The sequence below is a fragment of the Colletotrichum fructicola genome, assembly GCF_000319635.2.
Source record: "Colletotrichum fructicola Nara gc5 chromosome Unknown KSG_Nara_v1_contig03, whole genome shotgun sequence".
NCBI lineage: Eukaryota > Fungi > Ascomycota > Sordariomycetes > Glomerellales > Glomerellaceae > Colletotrichum > Colletotrichum fructicola.
The window spans coordinates 1,516,778-1,533,468 of NW_027094053.1; the positions used below are offsets into that span (position 1 = coordinate 1,516,778).

The 16,691-nt window shown below is 56.8% G+C and overlaps 5 protein-coding genes across 5 annotated transcripts; 2 read left to right on the forward strand and 3 right to left on the reverse strand.

The window, feature by feature from the left end:
• Window positions 1–4,941: 4,941 nt before the first annotated feature.
• On the forward strand, window positions 4,942–6,936 carry CGGC5_v005209 (uncharacterized protein; the record flags this gene model as incomplete). Its single annotated transcript, XM_032033318.1, has 1 exon — window positions 4,942–6,936. The coding sequence occupies one exon, from the start codon at window positions 4,942–4,944 to the stop codon at window positions 6,934–6,936; it is 1,995 nt and encodes a 664-aa protein (XP_031893065.1).
• Window positions 6,937–7,682: 746 nt separating this feature from the next.
• Window positions 7,683–9,841, reverse strand: CGGC5_v005210 (Heat shock protein 90-like protein; the record flags this gene model as incomplete). The annotated part of the gene is made up of 2 exons (XM_032033330.1): window positions 7,683–9,527; window positions 9,578–9,841. 2 exons carry the CDS (start codon window positions 9,839–9,841, stop codon window positions 7,683–7,685), a joined length of 2,109 nt encoding a protein of 702 aa, XP_031893422.1.
• Window positions 9,842–12,548: 2,707 nt separating this feature from the next.
• CGGC5_v005211 (Uncharacterized protein) lies at window positions 12,549–13,391 on the reverse strand (the record flags this gene model as incomplete). Its single annotated transcript, XM_066151413.1, has 2 exons — window positions 12,549–13,252; window positions 13,307–13,391. 2 exons carry the CDS (start codon window positions 13,389–13,391, stop codon window positions 12,549–12,551), a joined length of 789 nt encoding a protein of 262 aa, XP_066009207.1.
• A 410-nt stretch (window positions 13,392–13,801) lies between these two features.
• CGGC5_v005212 (mitochondrial 54S ribosomal protein bL31m) lies at window positions 13,802–14,395 on the forward strand (the record flags this gene model as incomplete). The annotated part of the gene is made up of 1 exon (XM_032033342.1): window positions 13,802–14,395. One exon carries the CDS (start codon window positions 13,802–13,804, stop codon window positions 14,393–14,395), a length of 594 nt encoding a protein of 197 aa, XP_031893423.1.
• Window positions 14,396–14,722: 327 nt separating this feature from the next.
• On the reverse strand, window positions 14,723–16,596 carry vps5 (Vacuolar protein sorting-associated protein vps5; the record flags this gene model as incomplete). The annotated part of the gene is made up of 4 exons (XM_032033354.1): window positions 14,723–14,878; window positions 14,927–15,529; window positions 15,577–15,957; window positions 16,009–16,596. The coding sequence occupies 4 exons, from the start codon at window positions 16,594–16,596 to the stop codon at window positions 14,723–14,725; spliced, it is 1,728 nt and encodes a 575-aa protein (XP_031893424.1).
• Between the last annotated feature and the right edge of the window lie 95 nt (window positions 16,597–16,691).

Sequence of the window (16,691 nt, forward strand, 5' to 3'; positions counted from 1 at the left end):
GGCGAGGTACGGACGACCTCTTGCGGAGTCTGACAAACCCAAGCACACGGCAACGCCTTCCTTCAATGGGGCCCGTCTTATATGGGTCACGAACCAAGAAGCTCGCCATCGTGGAGACTTCCAAGACCAGCGGCTAATTAACGAGCCCCTAGGCTTCCGAATAACCTCTCAAAGCCCGCCAAAGGATGCACATGTTTTAGCCGGGGGATGCCGTCAGGAGGATTCACGGCGATGGCTCGGACCAGAGGCTATTCAGACGTCAACAATGATGCTCCGTCTTTGGCTACTCATTGGACCTCTCACCAGACGTGTTAATTTGACTGCCTACAGCCACAAAGCTCGGCGGAGATGGCCGCAGGATGGACTTTGGTCGCGCACCTCTTGCCTTTCTTCAAATCCGGCTCCCTCCCTCTCGTTGGGGAAAATCAGGCAGCAGACATGTGCATGTGTGCGGTGTGTCCAGCTTATTCCACGATCGCAATATACGACTGCCTTACAAGGCCAGCGGCAAGGCAAGGCAAGCAAGCCTACGGCAACGCACGATGCAAGAGCACAACGCCCTTCCCGTCCCGCAGGTTCCTGGATCATTCTTCCCGGTGGCCGGGAGCCAGGCAGCGTGATGGGACTTTGGTGTTTCTAAGTTAGCTGCTATCGTCGCTCACCATCCCGTCGGTTTCCACGGAGCATTCCACTGCTTATCTCCCACGGAGAAGTCGGGACCAGCAGCAACAAGGTGATCGTGACGTTGAACGGGGTTCCGCGGGCGTATGCCCTTTTTCCCGCTTTAACTCCAAGCTCCGCCGTTGCATGCCCACCCCCCCTCCTCCTCCCCGTCCCCGCGCGCCCCTGAATTCAGGTGGATGGTGCTAGGCAGCACCAAACGGCCGGTTTCTGGGAGATGACGAGCGGCCAGGCGATCCCGTGTCCCCCCTCCCCTGGGGTTCGGGAGAGCTTGCTTTTTGGTGCGGTCTGGTGCGGCCAGCATGTGCTGGTCTTTGTGTTGCTCATCGCCGGGTCGGCTCGTGGTGAACCTTTTGGCGATTGTAGGTATGGCCGTGAGTGTTGGCTGGTGCTGGGGAAAGTGGGAAGAGTTTTTGAGGTGTGGGTTTTGGAAATGGGACTTTGGTTCGCCTCGGTCTGGAGCCTATGTAGTGGGGTGATGGGCAGAGTTTAGTCTTGCGGGCGATGTGGGAGATGCGTCAATGTGTGCGTTTGAAGGTTGAATGTGTTTCTCGACGAGTTTGCGTTCTGCTCGTGTTATCGTGTCATTTCATCTTGGATCTTCTTGAATTTCAGTCGACATGCATGCTGCAGCTGCCCTCGTCTCGAGCGCGGAGGCTATATAGGTATCATGAGGCCATTTGTTCGCTCTGCGAACAATGTGACTCGTTGCCCGGCACAGAATGCAGTGTCCCACTAGTTCTAGGGTCAAGAGACATCCGGTTCAAGAATACGGACGTGTCACTCTTCAACTTTGCCCATCAGCACGAACCCCTCTGACGCCGACCTCGACGATGATTCTAGCCGAATAACTGCCTACGAACGACGAAAAGGGGCCCCGAAGCCTGCTTGCCGAGAAACCTTTGCCATCTATTTCGAACCCATACGGAATCTGGGAAGACTTGTCAGGAGGAGACCTCTGAGCTGCTCGGAGTCAGGGGGATCGCTCGAAAATACATTTGCCGTCTTGGATGTTTTTAACGAGGTCAAAGAGGTTTTTAAAGCTGGCCATCTGCGGACCACGTACGCTCTCTGCATCTACCGATCGAGACCTCTGCCAGTCGCCTCTCTCGAGGGGTTCGATGATGCCGAGGGGACATATAAGGAGGCTAGGGTCTGCTGTAATCAGAATACCGACTCCCAGAGCGAATAGAATGGTGTTTTCCACAGAGAAAGTGGTACCGGATCTCTGAGCTTTGTCTCTGGAAAGTACATCAGCTGCGGCGGTCTTCCTACACGAGCCGCGTTAGGCAGTCGACCTAGATCAATCGTGTGGCCATCTCTGTTCATTCTCAAGTATTCTGCCAGAAACAACGTCCAGCGACGACCGATACCACAGCATAAAAGACTCACGCAGATGATACTAGGCCTGTAGACACCATCCTCGCAGTAACGCGATCGCGTCAGAGGGAACTTGGCAGCCATGGACCTGCGGATTCTCCTTCGCCAGGACCGACATCATTGATAAGATTTTCTATCTTGGTTCGCATCCGATTCGCATCCGAATGGCCTTTATACTGCTTCAGTAGAGATGTTTCGATATCAAGGGGAGCTAGTAAGTCACAACGCGTAACAAGTTCTCAAATCCTTTCAGACATTAGCAGAGTGCGACATTTTGCTAACTTCAAGATCAACAGGTTCCCTTTCGAAAGATCGGTATAAAATACGACGGCTGCCCGCAGCTTTCATATTTCCCCGCAGATACTCATCTTCGATTGTGCAGGTGGATGAAGCAGTCTGTAACCTCCCCATTTGGGGCATTGCAAGGCCGATCGATGCACCACGACCTGAGGTCCGCCAACGGGAGTCTCGTGTTTGATTCTATACACGATTACCATCATCGCCCCTCAATAGTAGCATATTCAGACAGAACCAACCGACAAGGACGGCGAGAGGTCTTGGGTGATGTGGTTTGCCAGTCGAAGTCGTCCCAAAACATGATGGGCACGCAAGTCGGCAGCGTCCTAGACGTAACTTCCAGGCATGAAGAGAAAGGTATACCGCCTGCGTTTGCATTGGTGCTTGAACCTTTCATTGCTTGTGGCGAGGGCAGTGTTTTATACTACTGAAATAGGTCTTTAATGGTTCTCGAGGGCTTCGTTACGAAAATGGTGCTTTTGAAGGCGGTACCATCGCTCGTGTACTATATAACTCATCCCCATGGTCAAGAACCAACTCGGCAGAATCTTGTGTCTGGGTACGGGCTATCATGTCTCTCCACTTGTGACTGTGCTTCTTCTTACTTTAGACGCGTTTAGACTGACTTGAAAGGCGTCCACACTGCCTGTGCCTCCTCAACATCCTTCTTCTTCCTGCTCTGGCATCGTCTCTTGTGTTAACGTTCTTTGCATACACGAACAACACAGTGCCCATCGCAACTCGGCCATTCTGTTGTGCTATCTAGAAGTCGCCTCTTTCGAAGTTCGCAGCTCTCAGCTGCGGCTTGATTAACGGGCGTTACCGTGGGCCCCTATTGAGGCTTTCCAAGTGCAAAGGATCCATGGATGGCGAAAGTGCCCAAAAAATAGTGGTTCTCAGCTGCTATACGGAACACCAGATAAATACCAACATTCTGCATGACCTTAGTTGCACAAAATCAGTGTAATGCCCATGCCTCCAGCTTGAAAAGAGCCAAGACGGTATAAGTATTTGGCCACGCGTCGGCATTGCGTGTTGTGAGCTTCGGAAACTAGTCAAGCTGATTTGAAAGTCTTCTTCGTCTTTGATTCCCGTGGATTACGGGAAAATCAACCCACAGAAATGTCGGAAAATGATATAGCGTCATGACACACTGGACATTCACAATCATCAGCCGCCAATACAAGTTTCACCGACGCTGCATGATTCTCCAGCTTGGAGTAGAGTTGATGAAGCCACAATCAACGCCGGACAGACAGGCATTGAAGATTGTCTGCTTCAGAGATGAACTGTGGATCTCCACGTTTTATATGATCCGTGTGTATAGCTGCGAAGGCTAATCGTGAGCTTGATGACTTGAGCTCCTCGTTAGGTAGTGGCGCCCTTGAAAGACAACGAAGAGACCCTTCATCTCGCCGTGTTTCTTTTAAAAGGTCCAGTCAAATCTGGGACGGGATCCCTCACAAATATTCCGAGCTTTTGCATTCGTTCTGATCTGGCGATGATTTCGATCAAGAGAGTATAAAGTCACGTATAACGCCGTCCAGGACGTCAACTTCACCACGCTTATTCCATACACCTCGGTTTCCCATCGTCGCTGGTGTCCGTCTATTCGTGATCATTACATGTATGAAGACAATAATACGGCCGTCGTAGACATTTTGCAGCCTACTAGGCTGATGCAGTGCTCGGTTGACGCAGTGTTCTTTGAAGACTTAGATCTATGTCCGGGCACAGCTCTTCGAAAGGATATATTTGTGAGAAGGCAAGCAATGTCCGACGTTGCTTCAGTGTCAATTTATACCTGATATGATTCGATACTGAGGAAGTCTTGATGAGTTCGAACACTTCAGAAGTTCAATTTCTCTGACTACAGACTTTGAGCGAAAGCTGTGGCAAACCAGCCGTATTTCATCAGTATCTCAAGCTTAGCATCATGTCAAGGGCGTTTCTCCGGATGGTGGACGATTAGAAGTTGAGTCGATGGTAAAGCATTCCAGCCTGGACATCGACTAAATGAGTCCCTCACGGAGGCGGACCGATGGATGGAGTTGCCAAGCGGTAGCTCAAGACGAAGGCAATCGGTCGGATGCACAATGTTAATTAGGACCACCAGCCATTGATGCCTTTTCTTCATCAAGTCCGCCATCGTGCCTCAACCCAACGCGAGATCTCAGTCTCATCAAACCTCCATCGCCGTTGCTCACCACTCGCCTGACCACCCACAACACCTGCATGCTGACATCAATCTGGGCTGCAGACGCAATCGACCCCCCAATGCTACTCACCGCACTTCGATCGCAGATGTGACGACAAACCTTGGCAGCATACACGCATACAGCCTGCATCAAGCCCACGGCACAAATACGACGATACTCACCGTTCAACCCCGCCCGCGGATAGACGCCCCCCAATCCCCTCGCGCAGATTTACCCCGACATCCCCTCAACCTGGAGAAATCGCGGGGAAATTGTGTCCATCTCCAACCCCCACTACGACAACCAACCACACAACACCATAGAAATAGCAACCACCAACCGCATACCCAATCTCGAAAAATGGCACGCCTCGCAAGGTCTCACGATGGCACGCTTCAGCTGGCTGCTGGCCCTCCTCCCCTTCGCCCAGGCCATTGAGCCATCTCCATCACGGCCCTGGGAGTCCTACATCAAGTCCCCGTCAACCCGCCTCGTCCCCCCTAAACGAATCCACGCCATCACCTCCGACGCCGAGGTGACGACCGCCCAAGATGGATCCTACATCCTCAGCCTCCCGGCAGACTCCCAAGTCTCCCTCGAGTTCCCCTACGTCGGCGGCCTCATCTCCTTAAACACGTCAACAAACATCGCCAACATCACCACCCCGCACTTCTCCCTCGCCTTCGCCGAGTCTCCCTCCTTCGTCCGCGAAATCTCAGACGACACAGGCGCCGTCCCGACCCAGGACTACGACAAGGCCCTCAACGTCTCCCTCGCCCCGTCCCAGACCTCCTACAAGATGCCCACGGAGCGCTTCCGCGGCGGCTTCAAGTACCTCACCATCCACGCCTTCGCCCCCGTCACCCTCTCCAACATCATCTGCCACCTCGCCTACTCCCCCTCCCAGCCGGACCCCTCCGCCTACCACGGCCACTTCCACACTCCGGACGACGACCTCCTCACCCGCGCGTGGTACGCCGGCGTCTTCACCGCCCAGACCAACATCGCGCCCCCCAACACCTCCCGCCACCTGCCGCAAGTCAACCCCGGCTGGGCCTACAACGCCACCCTCGGCGCCGAGGGCCCCATGCTCCTCGACGGTGCCAAACGCGACCGCGCCGTCTGGCCCGGCGACCTTGGCATCGCGGGGACCACCGCCTACCTCGGCCTCGGCCCCGTCGGCCTCGAATCCGTCTACTACGCCCTCGAGACCATGTTCATGTACCAGAACGCCACCACCGGCGCCCTCCCCTTCGCCGGCCCGACAACCGGCTCCTGGCGCCGCGGCGCCCGCAGCGACACCTACCACGCCTGGACCCTCATCGCCTGCTTCAACTACGCAATCTTCACCAGCGACGCCTCCTGGGTCGACGCCCACTGGCCCGGCATCTCCTCCGGCGTGTCCTACATCCTCCGCGCCCTCAATGCCAACCCTGTCGGCCTCGCCGAGCAGGTCGAGCCGAACGACTGGGCCCGACTCGGCGGCGGCGGCTTCAACTCCGCCCTCAACGCCCTCAACCACCACGCCCTCGTCTCCCTCGCCTCCCTCGCCGCCGCCACCTCCCGCACGACCGACTTCCGCGCCTGGTCCGCCGCTGCCGCCCGCCTCAAGACCGCCTACAACGCCGTCCTCTGGGACCCCGCCGCCTCCCTCTACCGCGACAACGAGACCGAAGCCGGCGCCCTCCTCCACCCGCAGGACGGCAACGCCCTCGCCCTGCTCTACAACCTCACCACCTCCCCGTCCCACGCCGCCGCCATCTCCGCCGCCCTCACCCGCAACTGGAACCCCATCGGCCCCGTCACCCCCGAACTCCCCGACACAATCTCCCCCTTCATCTCCAGCATCGAGGTCCTCGCGCACTACGCCGCCGCCCGCCCCCTCCGCGCGCTGCGCCTCATGCGCCGCACCTGGGGTTACATGCTCGACGCGCCGCAGATGACGGGCGGCGAGACCCTCGTCGAGGGCATGTCCGCCAACGGCTCGCTGTACTACCGCTCGCGGCGGGGCTACAACTACGACGCGGCCTACACCTCCCTCTCGCACAGCTGGTCCACGGGGCCGACGCAGGCGCTGAGTTTCAAGGCCGTCGGGCTGGAGGTCGTCGGGTGGAAGAGGTGGGTGTTTAGGCCGATGCTGGGCGATTTGAAGAGCGTGAGGGCGGCGTGGGGTGATGGCGGTGGTGCTGGAGGGGAGTTTGGGGCCGTTGTTGAGGCGAGAGGGGATACGATTGAGGCGGAGGTCTGGACGCCGGAGGGGACATCAGGCGATATTGAGCTGGGATGCGAGGATGTGTTTGTTGATGGGAGGAGATTGGACGGAGTTATTGAAGGCGGGAAGATGAAAGTGAGAGGGGAAAAGTGTCGTGTTAGTTGTTAATGAAAGCGTGGGCCTCTTTCAAAGAAAAGCACTTTTACAGCGGTTTATAATTGTAATGAGCAAAAATCACGAAGGACCCTACAGAAGATGTGATGATAATCGTCTTGACTCGAAAAGAAGACGAAAATGCAAAAAGGGATTGCCCCCTCACGGGATTGAACCGTGGACCTTCGCATGATCACGTACGTACGAGTGCGACGCTCTACCACTGAGCCAAAAGGGCTAGCCGAAATATTCAACTGATTTCGGATGCGGGTTAAGCCCAGAAGTCGGCTTATGAATCGCGTGTCTCCGGTCGTCAGGGTGGGCCGCGTGGCGTCAATCGCGGGGCTTTGCCTTCGATCGCCGGTAGACCTTAGGGCTGTGGCGATTGAGGCTGCGATGAGTCAGGTTGGGCGCTGCGTTGCAAAGCTCGTCCGAAACATTAAATCGAAGCTCCAGGAATTGGGATTAGTGAACGCTTGATGAACAAGCGCCCGCTGAAATTCTCATGCCTCACTTCGTCAATAGCGCCGTTGGCCTCTGAGGGGACACAGAAGGATATCACAATAGGACCATGATTAACTGTTTTAACCGTTCCAATTCTGGCGTCTACCTCATCTGTCTCATGATCATGACGGGCTAACTAGAATACACCCATGCTTCTAAGCTGGGGGAATTATGGAAACATTCCGAAACCTTAAAAAACCGAAAACCGTCCAACTCCAATGAACTTTTCTCTGGTATCCGTGTCATTCCAAACCCATTTAGTCAACCTCCTCCATGGCGCTGTCGCCGGTCTCGACGGCAGGCGCGTCGGCGGCGGGAGCACCCTCGGTCTTCTCCTCCTCCTCATCGATGTTGAGGCCGAGCTGGACGAGCTTGTGGATGCGCTCGGCGAAGCTGGCGGGCTCGTCAATGGTGAAGCCAGAGACCAGCAGGGAGGTCTCGAAGAGGAGCTGGACGATGGACTTGACGGTGCGGTCGTTCTCGCCGTCGTTCTCGACCTTGGTCTTGAGCTCCTGGATGATGGAGCTCTTGGGGGAGATCTCAAAGGTCTTCTTGGAAGACATGTAGGAGGACATGGAGGTGTCGCGGAGGGCCTGGGCCTTCATGATACGCTCCATGTTGGCGGACCAACCGAACTGGCCGGTACGGATGGCGCAGGGAGCGCCGACGAGCTTGTGGGAGACGACGACCTTCTCGACCTTGTCGCCGAGGACGTTCTTGAGGGCCTTGGCAAGACCCTCGTACTCCTTCTCCTCCTTCTCGCGCTTCTCCTTCTCCTCCTCGGTCTCCTCGAGCTCGAAGTCCTTGGTGATGTCCACGAGCTTCTTGCCCTCGAACTCCTTGAGCTGAGTCATGGCGTACTCATCAATGGGGTCAACAAGGAAGAGAACCTCAAAGTTCTTCTCCTTGAGGGAGTCAAGGAAGGGAGACTTGGTGACGGCCTTGATGGACTCGCCAGTGATGTAGTAGATGTTCTTCTGGACCTCGGGCATGCGGGTGACGTAGTCGGAGAGGGAGGTGAGCTCGTCGCCAGACTTGGTGGAGTTGTAACGGAGGAGCTTGGCGAGGAGGTTGCGGTTCTGGGAGTCCTCGTGGATGCCGAGCTTGAGGTTCTTGGAGAAGGCAGAGTAGAACTTGTCGAACTGCTCCTTGTCCTCGGCGATCTCCTGGAAGAGCTCAAGAGACTTCTTGACGATGTTTTTCTTGATGACCTTCATGATCTTGTTCTGCTGGAGAGTCTCACGGGACAGGTTGAGGGGAAGGTCCTCAGAGTCGACAACACCCTTGACGAAGCCGAGCCACTCGGGGATGAGGTCAGTGGCGTCATCGGTGATGAAGACGCGGCGCACGTAGAGCTTGATGTTGTTCTTGGTCTTCTTGGTCTCGAACAGGTCGAAGGGAGCGCGCTTGGGGACGAAGAGGATGGCGCGGAACTCGAGCTGACCCTCAACGGAGAAGTGCTTGACGGCAAGGTGGTCCTCCCAGTCGTTGGAGAGGGACTTGTAGAAGGAAGCGTACTCCTCCTGGGTGATGTCCTGGGGGTTGCGGGTCCAGATGGGCTTCTGCTTGTTGAGCTCCTCCTCCTCGATGGAGGTCTCCTTGACCTTCTTGGTCTTGGGCTTCTTCTCCTCCTCCTCGTCGTCGACCTCCTCGACCTTGGGCTTCTTCTCGTCGCCCTCCTCGGTGGTCTCCTCGGTGGCGTCCTCATCAGGGACCTCCTTCTCGGTCTCCTTGGTGACGTGGAGGTAGATGGGGTAGGAGATGAACTCGGAGTGCTTCTTGATGACCTCCTTGATCTTGGACTCGTTGAGGTAGTCGGTCTGCTCATCCTTCAGGTGGAGGATGATCTTGGTGCCGCGGCCAAGGGCCTCACCCTCGGTGTCGGGGGTGATGGAGAAGGTGCCGCCGGCGGACGACTCCCAAATGTACTGCTCGTCGTCGTTGTGCTTGGAGACGACGGTGACCTTGTCGGCGACGAGGTAGGCAGAGTAGAAACCAACACCGAACTGACCGATCATGGAGATGTCGGCACCGGCGGTGAGGGCCTCCATGAACTGCTTGGTGCCGGAGCGGGCAATGGTACCGAGGTTGTTGACAAGGTCCTGTGGGAGTCAGCAGCTGAAGGTGAATTGGGAAGTGCAGGTCTACTTACAGCCTTGGTGAAACCGATACCGGTATCGCGGATGGTGAGGGTCTTGTTCTCCTTGTCGGGGATGATGTCGATCCTCAGGTCCTTGCCCGAGTCGAGCTTGCTGGGGTCGGAGAGCGACTCATAGCGGATCTTGTCCAAGGCATCAGAGGCGTTGGAGACAAGTTCACGAAGGAAAATCTCCTTGTTTGAGTAGACGGTGTTGATGATGAGAGACAGGAGCTGAGAGATCTCAGCCTGAAACTCGAAAGTCTCGGGGGAAGACATTGTGATGGAGGATGTGGGTATCTAGGGCGTAACAGTCGTGATTCTGGAGAGGATTGTTAGCTGGTGTTGCAAACGGCCGGGGTGGTTGACGGTGAATGGCGGGGTAGAGGGGTCAAGACGAAATCGAGAGACGGACGAAATCGACAGTCTCTAGACAACAATTCTTGGGAAGATGGGATGCAATTATGAAGCTCGTCGACGAGGCTGACGACGATTGCGACAGAAAATGCAAGCCAAAAAGTGAAAGAGGGGTGGCGTTTCTAGATGCTTGGACGAGGGACCGGGAACGAGGGGCAGCGGGAGGAGCAGCAGCAACAGCGGCAGGAAGCAGCTTCTTACCTTGATGAACAAATCTTCTACGATGCGGCAGGTGTTTCGCTGCTCTGATCGAGATGGACGTAAGAGAAGAATGTGAAAAAAGAGAAGAGAGGTGTGTGATGTGAGGAAAAGAATTGGAAAAAGCAGCGACTTGGGGAAGAGGAGGAGGCTAAAAAAGAAACCCGTCTGGCCCAAAGCAGCGACGCTCACCCCCCAGCTCAGAAATTCTATGCGATTCCATCACCTCCAGGCCTTCCAGACCCTTCTCTGATTCGCTTGCCCTGCCACCACAGCAACCGTGCGGGGGGCTTGATTGGCTGATCTGGGGGCCACCTCTAGCGGGCTGGATGGAGATGCACCACCGGGCCACTGCCTGCTGCGTATGGGCCGTGGTCCCTTCCAGCAGATGGAAAAAAAGAGAATGGGAAGGCGCCTTCTGCGATTGCCCATTCCCCATTGTCCGCCTTTGTTTGTCTGCCTGCCGGTGCCTTTCACTGTGCCATTGCCACCAAGGGAGCTGAGCTTGAGCTGCCTTTGCCAATGCCTCACAGACGTCCAATAGAACAAGCAAGCAAGCATACACAGCTTTCACAGCTTCGAAGTCCTTCTATCCAGGCAAGGCAGGCAGTGTCCCTCCTTGCCTCTTGCCTCTGCAAAGTGGCACCCTCCCCTCAGTGGGGTATTCCATCCGGGCGGTCATCCTCTTTTTTCCATTTACGGTGCTGCCTGTCGCCATTACCCCTCCTTGAACATTTTGCGAATAGCCTCAACAGTCTTCGATGCTGCTGGCATCTTCTGTCCTGTTCGCATTCCACAACACCTCAGGCAATGTGGTTCTAGATCCTTGGAGCGAGAAGGCGACGGCGTGGGCCGCCAGACATAGGTCGCCCCCTCACCGTCTCCAATCCCGTCTCTGATGCCTGGACTGGCGCTGGCGCCTACCTGCAGGCTGCCCTGCGGTAGACTAAGATGCGGGCAGCGCCCGGGCAGGCAGCTTGGGTTGGTCAGCCCCGGGCAAGGCCGCGAGGTCCCTGAAGTGAAAGCCGCTAGGTCCCACCCTCCCGCGAGGCTGGAAGTGAGGCGTCCTTCCCCGTATCACTCAGTCTGCCTGTGCCAACGCATCGACACCCATGCTGAAGCTGCAATTATTGGCACACCAGGGCTGTCGCACGGTCCATGTCTTGTTGCGACATTGACAGCTTGGTCCGGGGGCCTTCAGATCACATATTAGACCATGTTTGCCTGCGTTGACCGGGGCTATTGACCACATTCCTGGGGAGTTGCAGTGAGGACGCAGGGCGTAAGCACAGCCGGCCATCCGACTCAGAAACATATTTCTATGGGCTTCTTCCGACTTCCATGAGTCTTTCCTTGTCTCGGTAACTAGCAAGGCCTCAACCTCGGCGTCAATAACACTGCGCAATCCAGAACGAGGCTCTTGATTTCTCTAGTATGGTCCATCTCACAAAAGATGAACAGAAACCAGACCCCAAAACCGTCTTACAAGCATTCATCCTCAAACCCTGTGCTGAACCGGTTTTGCTGGAAATACTACGAAACCGAAAGATTGCGAAAGAAACTCTCCCTTATTACGATTACATCCAATTTTTAGGCTCCTCTAGTAGATCAGCGTGCAGCTAGGTCAACTCCTGGATATCTGTTATTTCTTCAACACTATCAAACTCCGGCAGCCGGCATCGTGACCGCCGGGCGACTAATCGGACGCCGGATCGCATCCACCCCGCCTCCGTCTCCGCCTCCGCATTTCCGATGAAACGGCCCGGCCTCCCGGAACGCCAACGGCTATCCCGTCCGTCTGGTCAGGCACATAAATCATCGGAACTCCTCTGTGTCCCGCATATCTCAATTTGTCCGCAAATGATGATATATCCGCTCGAGTCTGACAATCCCCTGTCATGTTGTCGATGTACTTGGCTTCTGTCATCTGTCAACTCTCCTTGAATAACCTAACTCTTTGTTCAATGGCTAGCGGCAACGCATGGTCTTGACATGGGACACTCCTAAAAATGCGTCACTGTAGCTGACGGTGATTCCATGTTGGATAGGCTATAAAAGTCCCTCAACACAGCCGACGGTGATGCTAGTATCTAAAGGCTTGTTCATGGTATCTTGACCGCGGCCTCGGTGTCGCACCTCATCCCCCCTCGGGATCAACCGAGTGGCTCATAATCTCAGGCTTCCTCTCGATATGGAGAACAGATGTTCACAATCACCTCGCAAAGTCATGCAAATGCCTCCATCAGAAATAGCCCCCAGTATGTTCAAGTGGGCGATTTTCCCTAATATACACTCTATCCGCATCTACGCATTGGTATCTTACACCTCGCATCCGCCCACAAATTGATTCACAACACTGAAGAGTGCCTCATCACCTTTCCTCCCCCTTCACCAAAACATCCCCAAGCACACGATACTTCCGATCCGCATAAACAAGCCCAAATCCCTCGCCATCCCCCTTCCTCACCCCTTCTACCTCCCCAACGACAACAACATGATCCCTCACCCTCACCACCCCCTCCCCAAGCACCCGACACTTCAACACAAACAGCACCCCCCTTCCCCCAAGCACCGGCGCCTCCCCATCCTCCTCCTCAACCTCCACGCCCACAGGCAACTCTTTAAACACCTCACCGCCCGAATTCCCCCTCGTGAACCACTCCGCGACCCGCGCCCCAGCCTCCCCCTCCGCCAGCACATGCACATTAAACCGGCCGCCCAAATCCTCAATCGCAGCCAGCGTCCGGCTCGGCGTCCGCACGTTAAAGCTCACAAGCGGCACGGGGTCCATGCTCAGGCTCACGAAGCTCGACATCGTCATCCCCCGCGGCCGCCCGTCCCGGTCCGTCGACGTGCACACCACCACCGAGTGCGCCAGCCGGCGCATCACGCCGCGCAGCTGGTCCGGCAGCTCCTCCTTCATATCAACCTTGTTCGTTGGCGGTGTCGGCGGCTCAGTGCGCCATGTAGACGACGCCCGCCGTGGTGATGTGTGTATCGCTCGGAGGATGTCGGAGGACGGCGTGGTTGTTCGGCCGAGGGGGCATTGCGGTCTCGTCGGGACACGGATCTGGGCTGCAAGACGTCAATTATACACTATACATCAAGGAGAAGCAATATCAAGCTTACACGCTCCGAAAAGAGCCCTCCGCGACGTCTCCCCGCAGTCATTCGCCCGGGCCGTCCGGCGCAGCGCAATCCCCAGCACACTCATTGCGCGCCAGGTACCATGCCTCTGTAAAATTTCTGCCAAATTCTGCTTTCGCTGAAGCTTTCAGTCCTTTTTGAGTCGCGAAGCCTCAATTGCCGCTGATTTCGTCAAAAATTCCGTTCGTCGGTGTAATTGTATTGTCCTCTGGGCCCTTGCAGCAGCTCCCAGAAGCTGTGATGTAAAGGGTCCCTCACCCCCGAGAGCCCAGAAAAAATCCTTATCGATAAGTATATCCCTCCCCCGGTGCGCCATCCATCCAAACCCACCCACTTCACCGTGCACGGAACCGCCCGGCCCCGAACCGAAATTTTGGCAGCACGCTCACCACCGCATCGCAGCATCACGAAAGCTTCAGATTCCCAACCCACCACAGGTCAATCGCGCCCGCCCGCCGCGCACCACCTCCGCCCAAAATGTCAAAACTCCCCTCCCACCTGCCGAGGCCAACAAGCCTCCTCGCCCTCCGCCCGACCCTCACATCATCCTCCCGCACCTCGCCAGCGCCATACAACTCCACAACGCCCACTCCCACCCTCACGACAACGCAAACCCGCGCAGCAACCTTTGTCCCCCGCGTTCGCCGCCCCTACACCTTCACCCAGCTCATCCAGCTCTCCGACGGCTCGACCTACACCCTGCGCTCCACCTCGCCCACCCCGCTCGTCCGCTCCGCAAAGGACTCCCGCAACCACGCCCTGTGGCAGCCCACCGACAAGTCCCTCCAGAACGTCGAGGTCGACGAGGCCGGAAAGCTCGCCGCCTTCCGTCAGCGTTTCGGCCGCGCCTTCGATCTCGCCGAGGGCCCCAAGGACGCCGAGGGCGGTGACGCCGCAAAGGCCGGCAGCGGAAAGGATGCTGCTGCTGCAAAGGACAAGGACGCCGCCGCCGCCGCCGCTGAGGACGACGCCTACGACCTGGGTGATTTGATCGGCGACTATGGCGCTTCCATTGACCAGAACAAATTGAAGTCAGCCAAGACCTTTGGAAAGGTCAAGGGTGCATCATAGACGTGGCGATGATGGATGAATGGACTTGTACGATGGACGATGGATGGAATGGTAAAACGGTTGGAGGAGATTCAGAGCGCCCAGGGTGCCCGGGTCTGCAGCGAGTCGGGGATTACGGAGAGCCCTGAGCCTATACCACTGGGGTCTCTACTGTCATATATGTACAACAACAATAAACAACCAAAGAAAGGCTCGACACATGCGCTTGGTTCCAAACTCATCCGGCCCCCCACGCCATCTCATGCCTCATAAGAAGAAGAAACTGCTGCTTTGCGTTGGAAGGATGGTGTAAGCTAGCTTTTTGCGCCGTAACTCTGCGCCGGCCCTCTAGTCGGAGTCGTCGTTGATAGTCGCACGAGCCCTGTCAATAGCCGTGTTGCCGGGCGGCTTGCCCGAGGACTGGATGACCGGCGGCCGGTAAAAGACCGTCTCGTCGTCCTCGGCGTCCAGCTGCATCAGGAACGTCTCCCACTTTTCAATCAACTGCGCCTGTTAGCATGTGTGTCTGTGATATATGGATGTGTGACGTACCTCTTTTTGTGCCTCGACCGCGCTCTCCAAGAACGTCTCAACTCCACTCTTGAAGTCCTCCACCTTCTCCCTCTCGAAGCGGTCCAACTCCGCCCTCATCAGACGGCCCATATCCTCAAACAGGAGCCTAGCCTGGTGGACCTTCCTCTCCGCGTCAGCGACCTCAGCGCTGACCTGATTCAGCCTGTCCTGCTGGCTCTTGCCCTGCCGCAGCAGCTTGTCCTGGGTGTTCTTCTTCTTCTGCATCTCAGACTCGGCCGAGTGCCACGCGTAGAACGCCTTTTGTCTCTGGCCGAAGGCCTGCTTGACGGAACCAATGAGACGGATGTACTCCTCAATGATGATACCAAAGGTCAAGACATCCTGCTGCGCTTGGCGGTCGTAGACGTCGCGGATGGTCAGCTGGAGCTCTGACAGCGCATCCAGGGGGCCGGACAGAGATGGCGAAAGCTCAACGGTGGAGAGGGCGTGCAGGGACGCGGAAAAGTCTCCGGCAGCCTCTGCCATCATCTTCCGCTGGCCGACCATTGTCTCCATAGCCTTGAGCAGCGCCTTCAACTGGTTCTCGAGTGCGTCGAGGTACACCTTGCGGTCGTGGAACCACTGTAGTTGTTAGTCGTGCACCATACATACAACACCACTGCACTTACATCATCCTGCTCGACGAACTTGCTGCTGCTGCCAACACTGATGCCCAGGCTTCCAAGAACGCCCTTGCTTTCGGTGGGAAGTGGCTCTCGGCGCTCCTTGTGCTTGACATCTACATTGAAAGACTCGCTCTCGAGGAACAGCTTCAAGTCCGCGTCATGCTGCAGTGTCGGGTGGGCAGCGGTCTTGTTCAGCATCTTCTCGAGAGCAGCCCGACGTCCCTCGACAAAGTTACTCTCGAAACGACCGACAGCCTGCTTCTCCGGCGGAGGCGGCACAACGACTCCAGGGTTGTTTCCGTGTAGTGTGTTGTAGAGCCACAGAAAATCGCGGTATCTGCGCTTGACCTCGAACTCGGGCTGCTTGTAAGCCTTGGAAGAAGTCTACACCTCATTAGCGCCAGCCCAACCCATCATGCGTTCTTCCCGACTAACCTTGGTCCGCACAGAGTAGACGATATGCGAGCTGGTCAGGTCGCCGACCTTGTGCGGGTCGCCCACGGTGATCTGAAAGGTCGGTTTGCTGGCCTGCTCCACGCTCACGCTGGGCTGGGTATGCGTCCGCACGGGACTGGGATGCGCGGCCTGCACCGGCGGCGGCTGTCTCGGGCCAGAGGGGCGGTCGTACTCGTCGTCGTCGATGCGGTGCGGGTCGGCCGGTCCGGAACGTCTGGCCTGCTGCTGCGGCATCGTGGTGCGAATCACCATCTGCTCCTTCTGCGGCGGGACGGGCGGAGCGTCCAGGCCCGCGTCGGCGCCATTGTCGGCGGCGCCGGGAGCGCCGAGAGGGCCCAAGGGGCCGAGAGGATCGTCGACGGCCTCAAGGCGGGTGGGCTGGGCGACTAGACGGCGGACGGGACCGGAGCGTGACGGACGGGGTGCGGAGGTCGAGCTGGGAGCGTCCGACTTGGCCTCGGCCTGCGACGTCGTCGTCGACGGCTCGTTCTGGGAGGAGGGCGCTTGGGAGCTGGGCTCGGAGGTGGGTTGCGAATCGCCCCAGGGCGACTCTTCAAGAGGATCCATGGTAATTGTATTTGCGCAGTAATCGGGATACTCGTGGATTGGATTGGCGTCGACGAGATCAAGACCACGCAGGCGGATGGGGGAGAGAAGAGGGC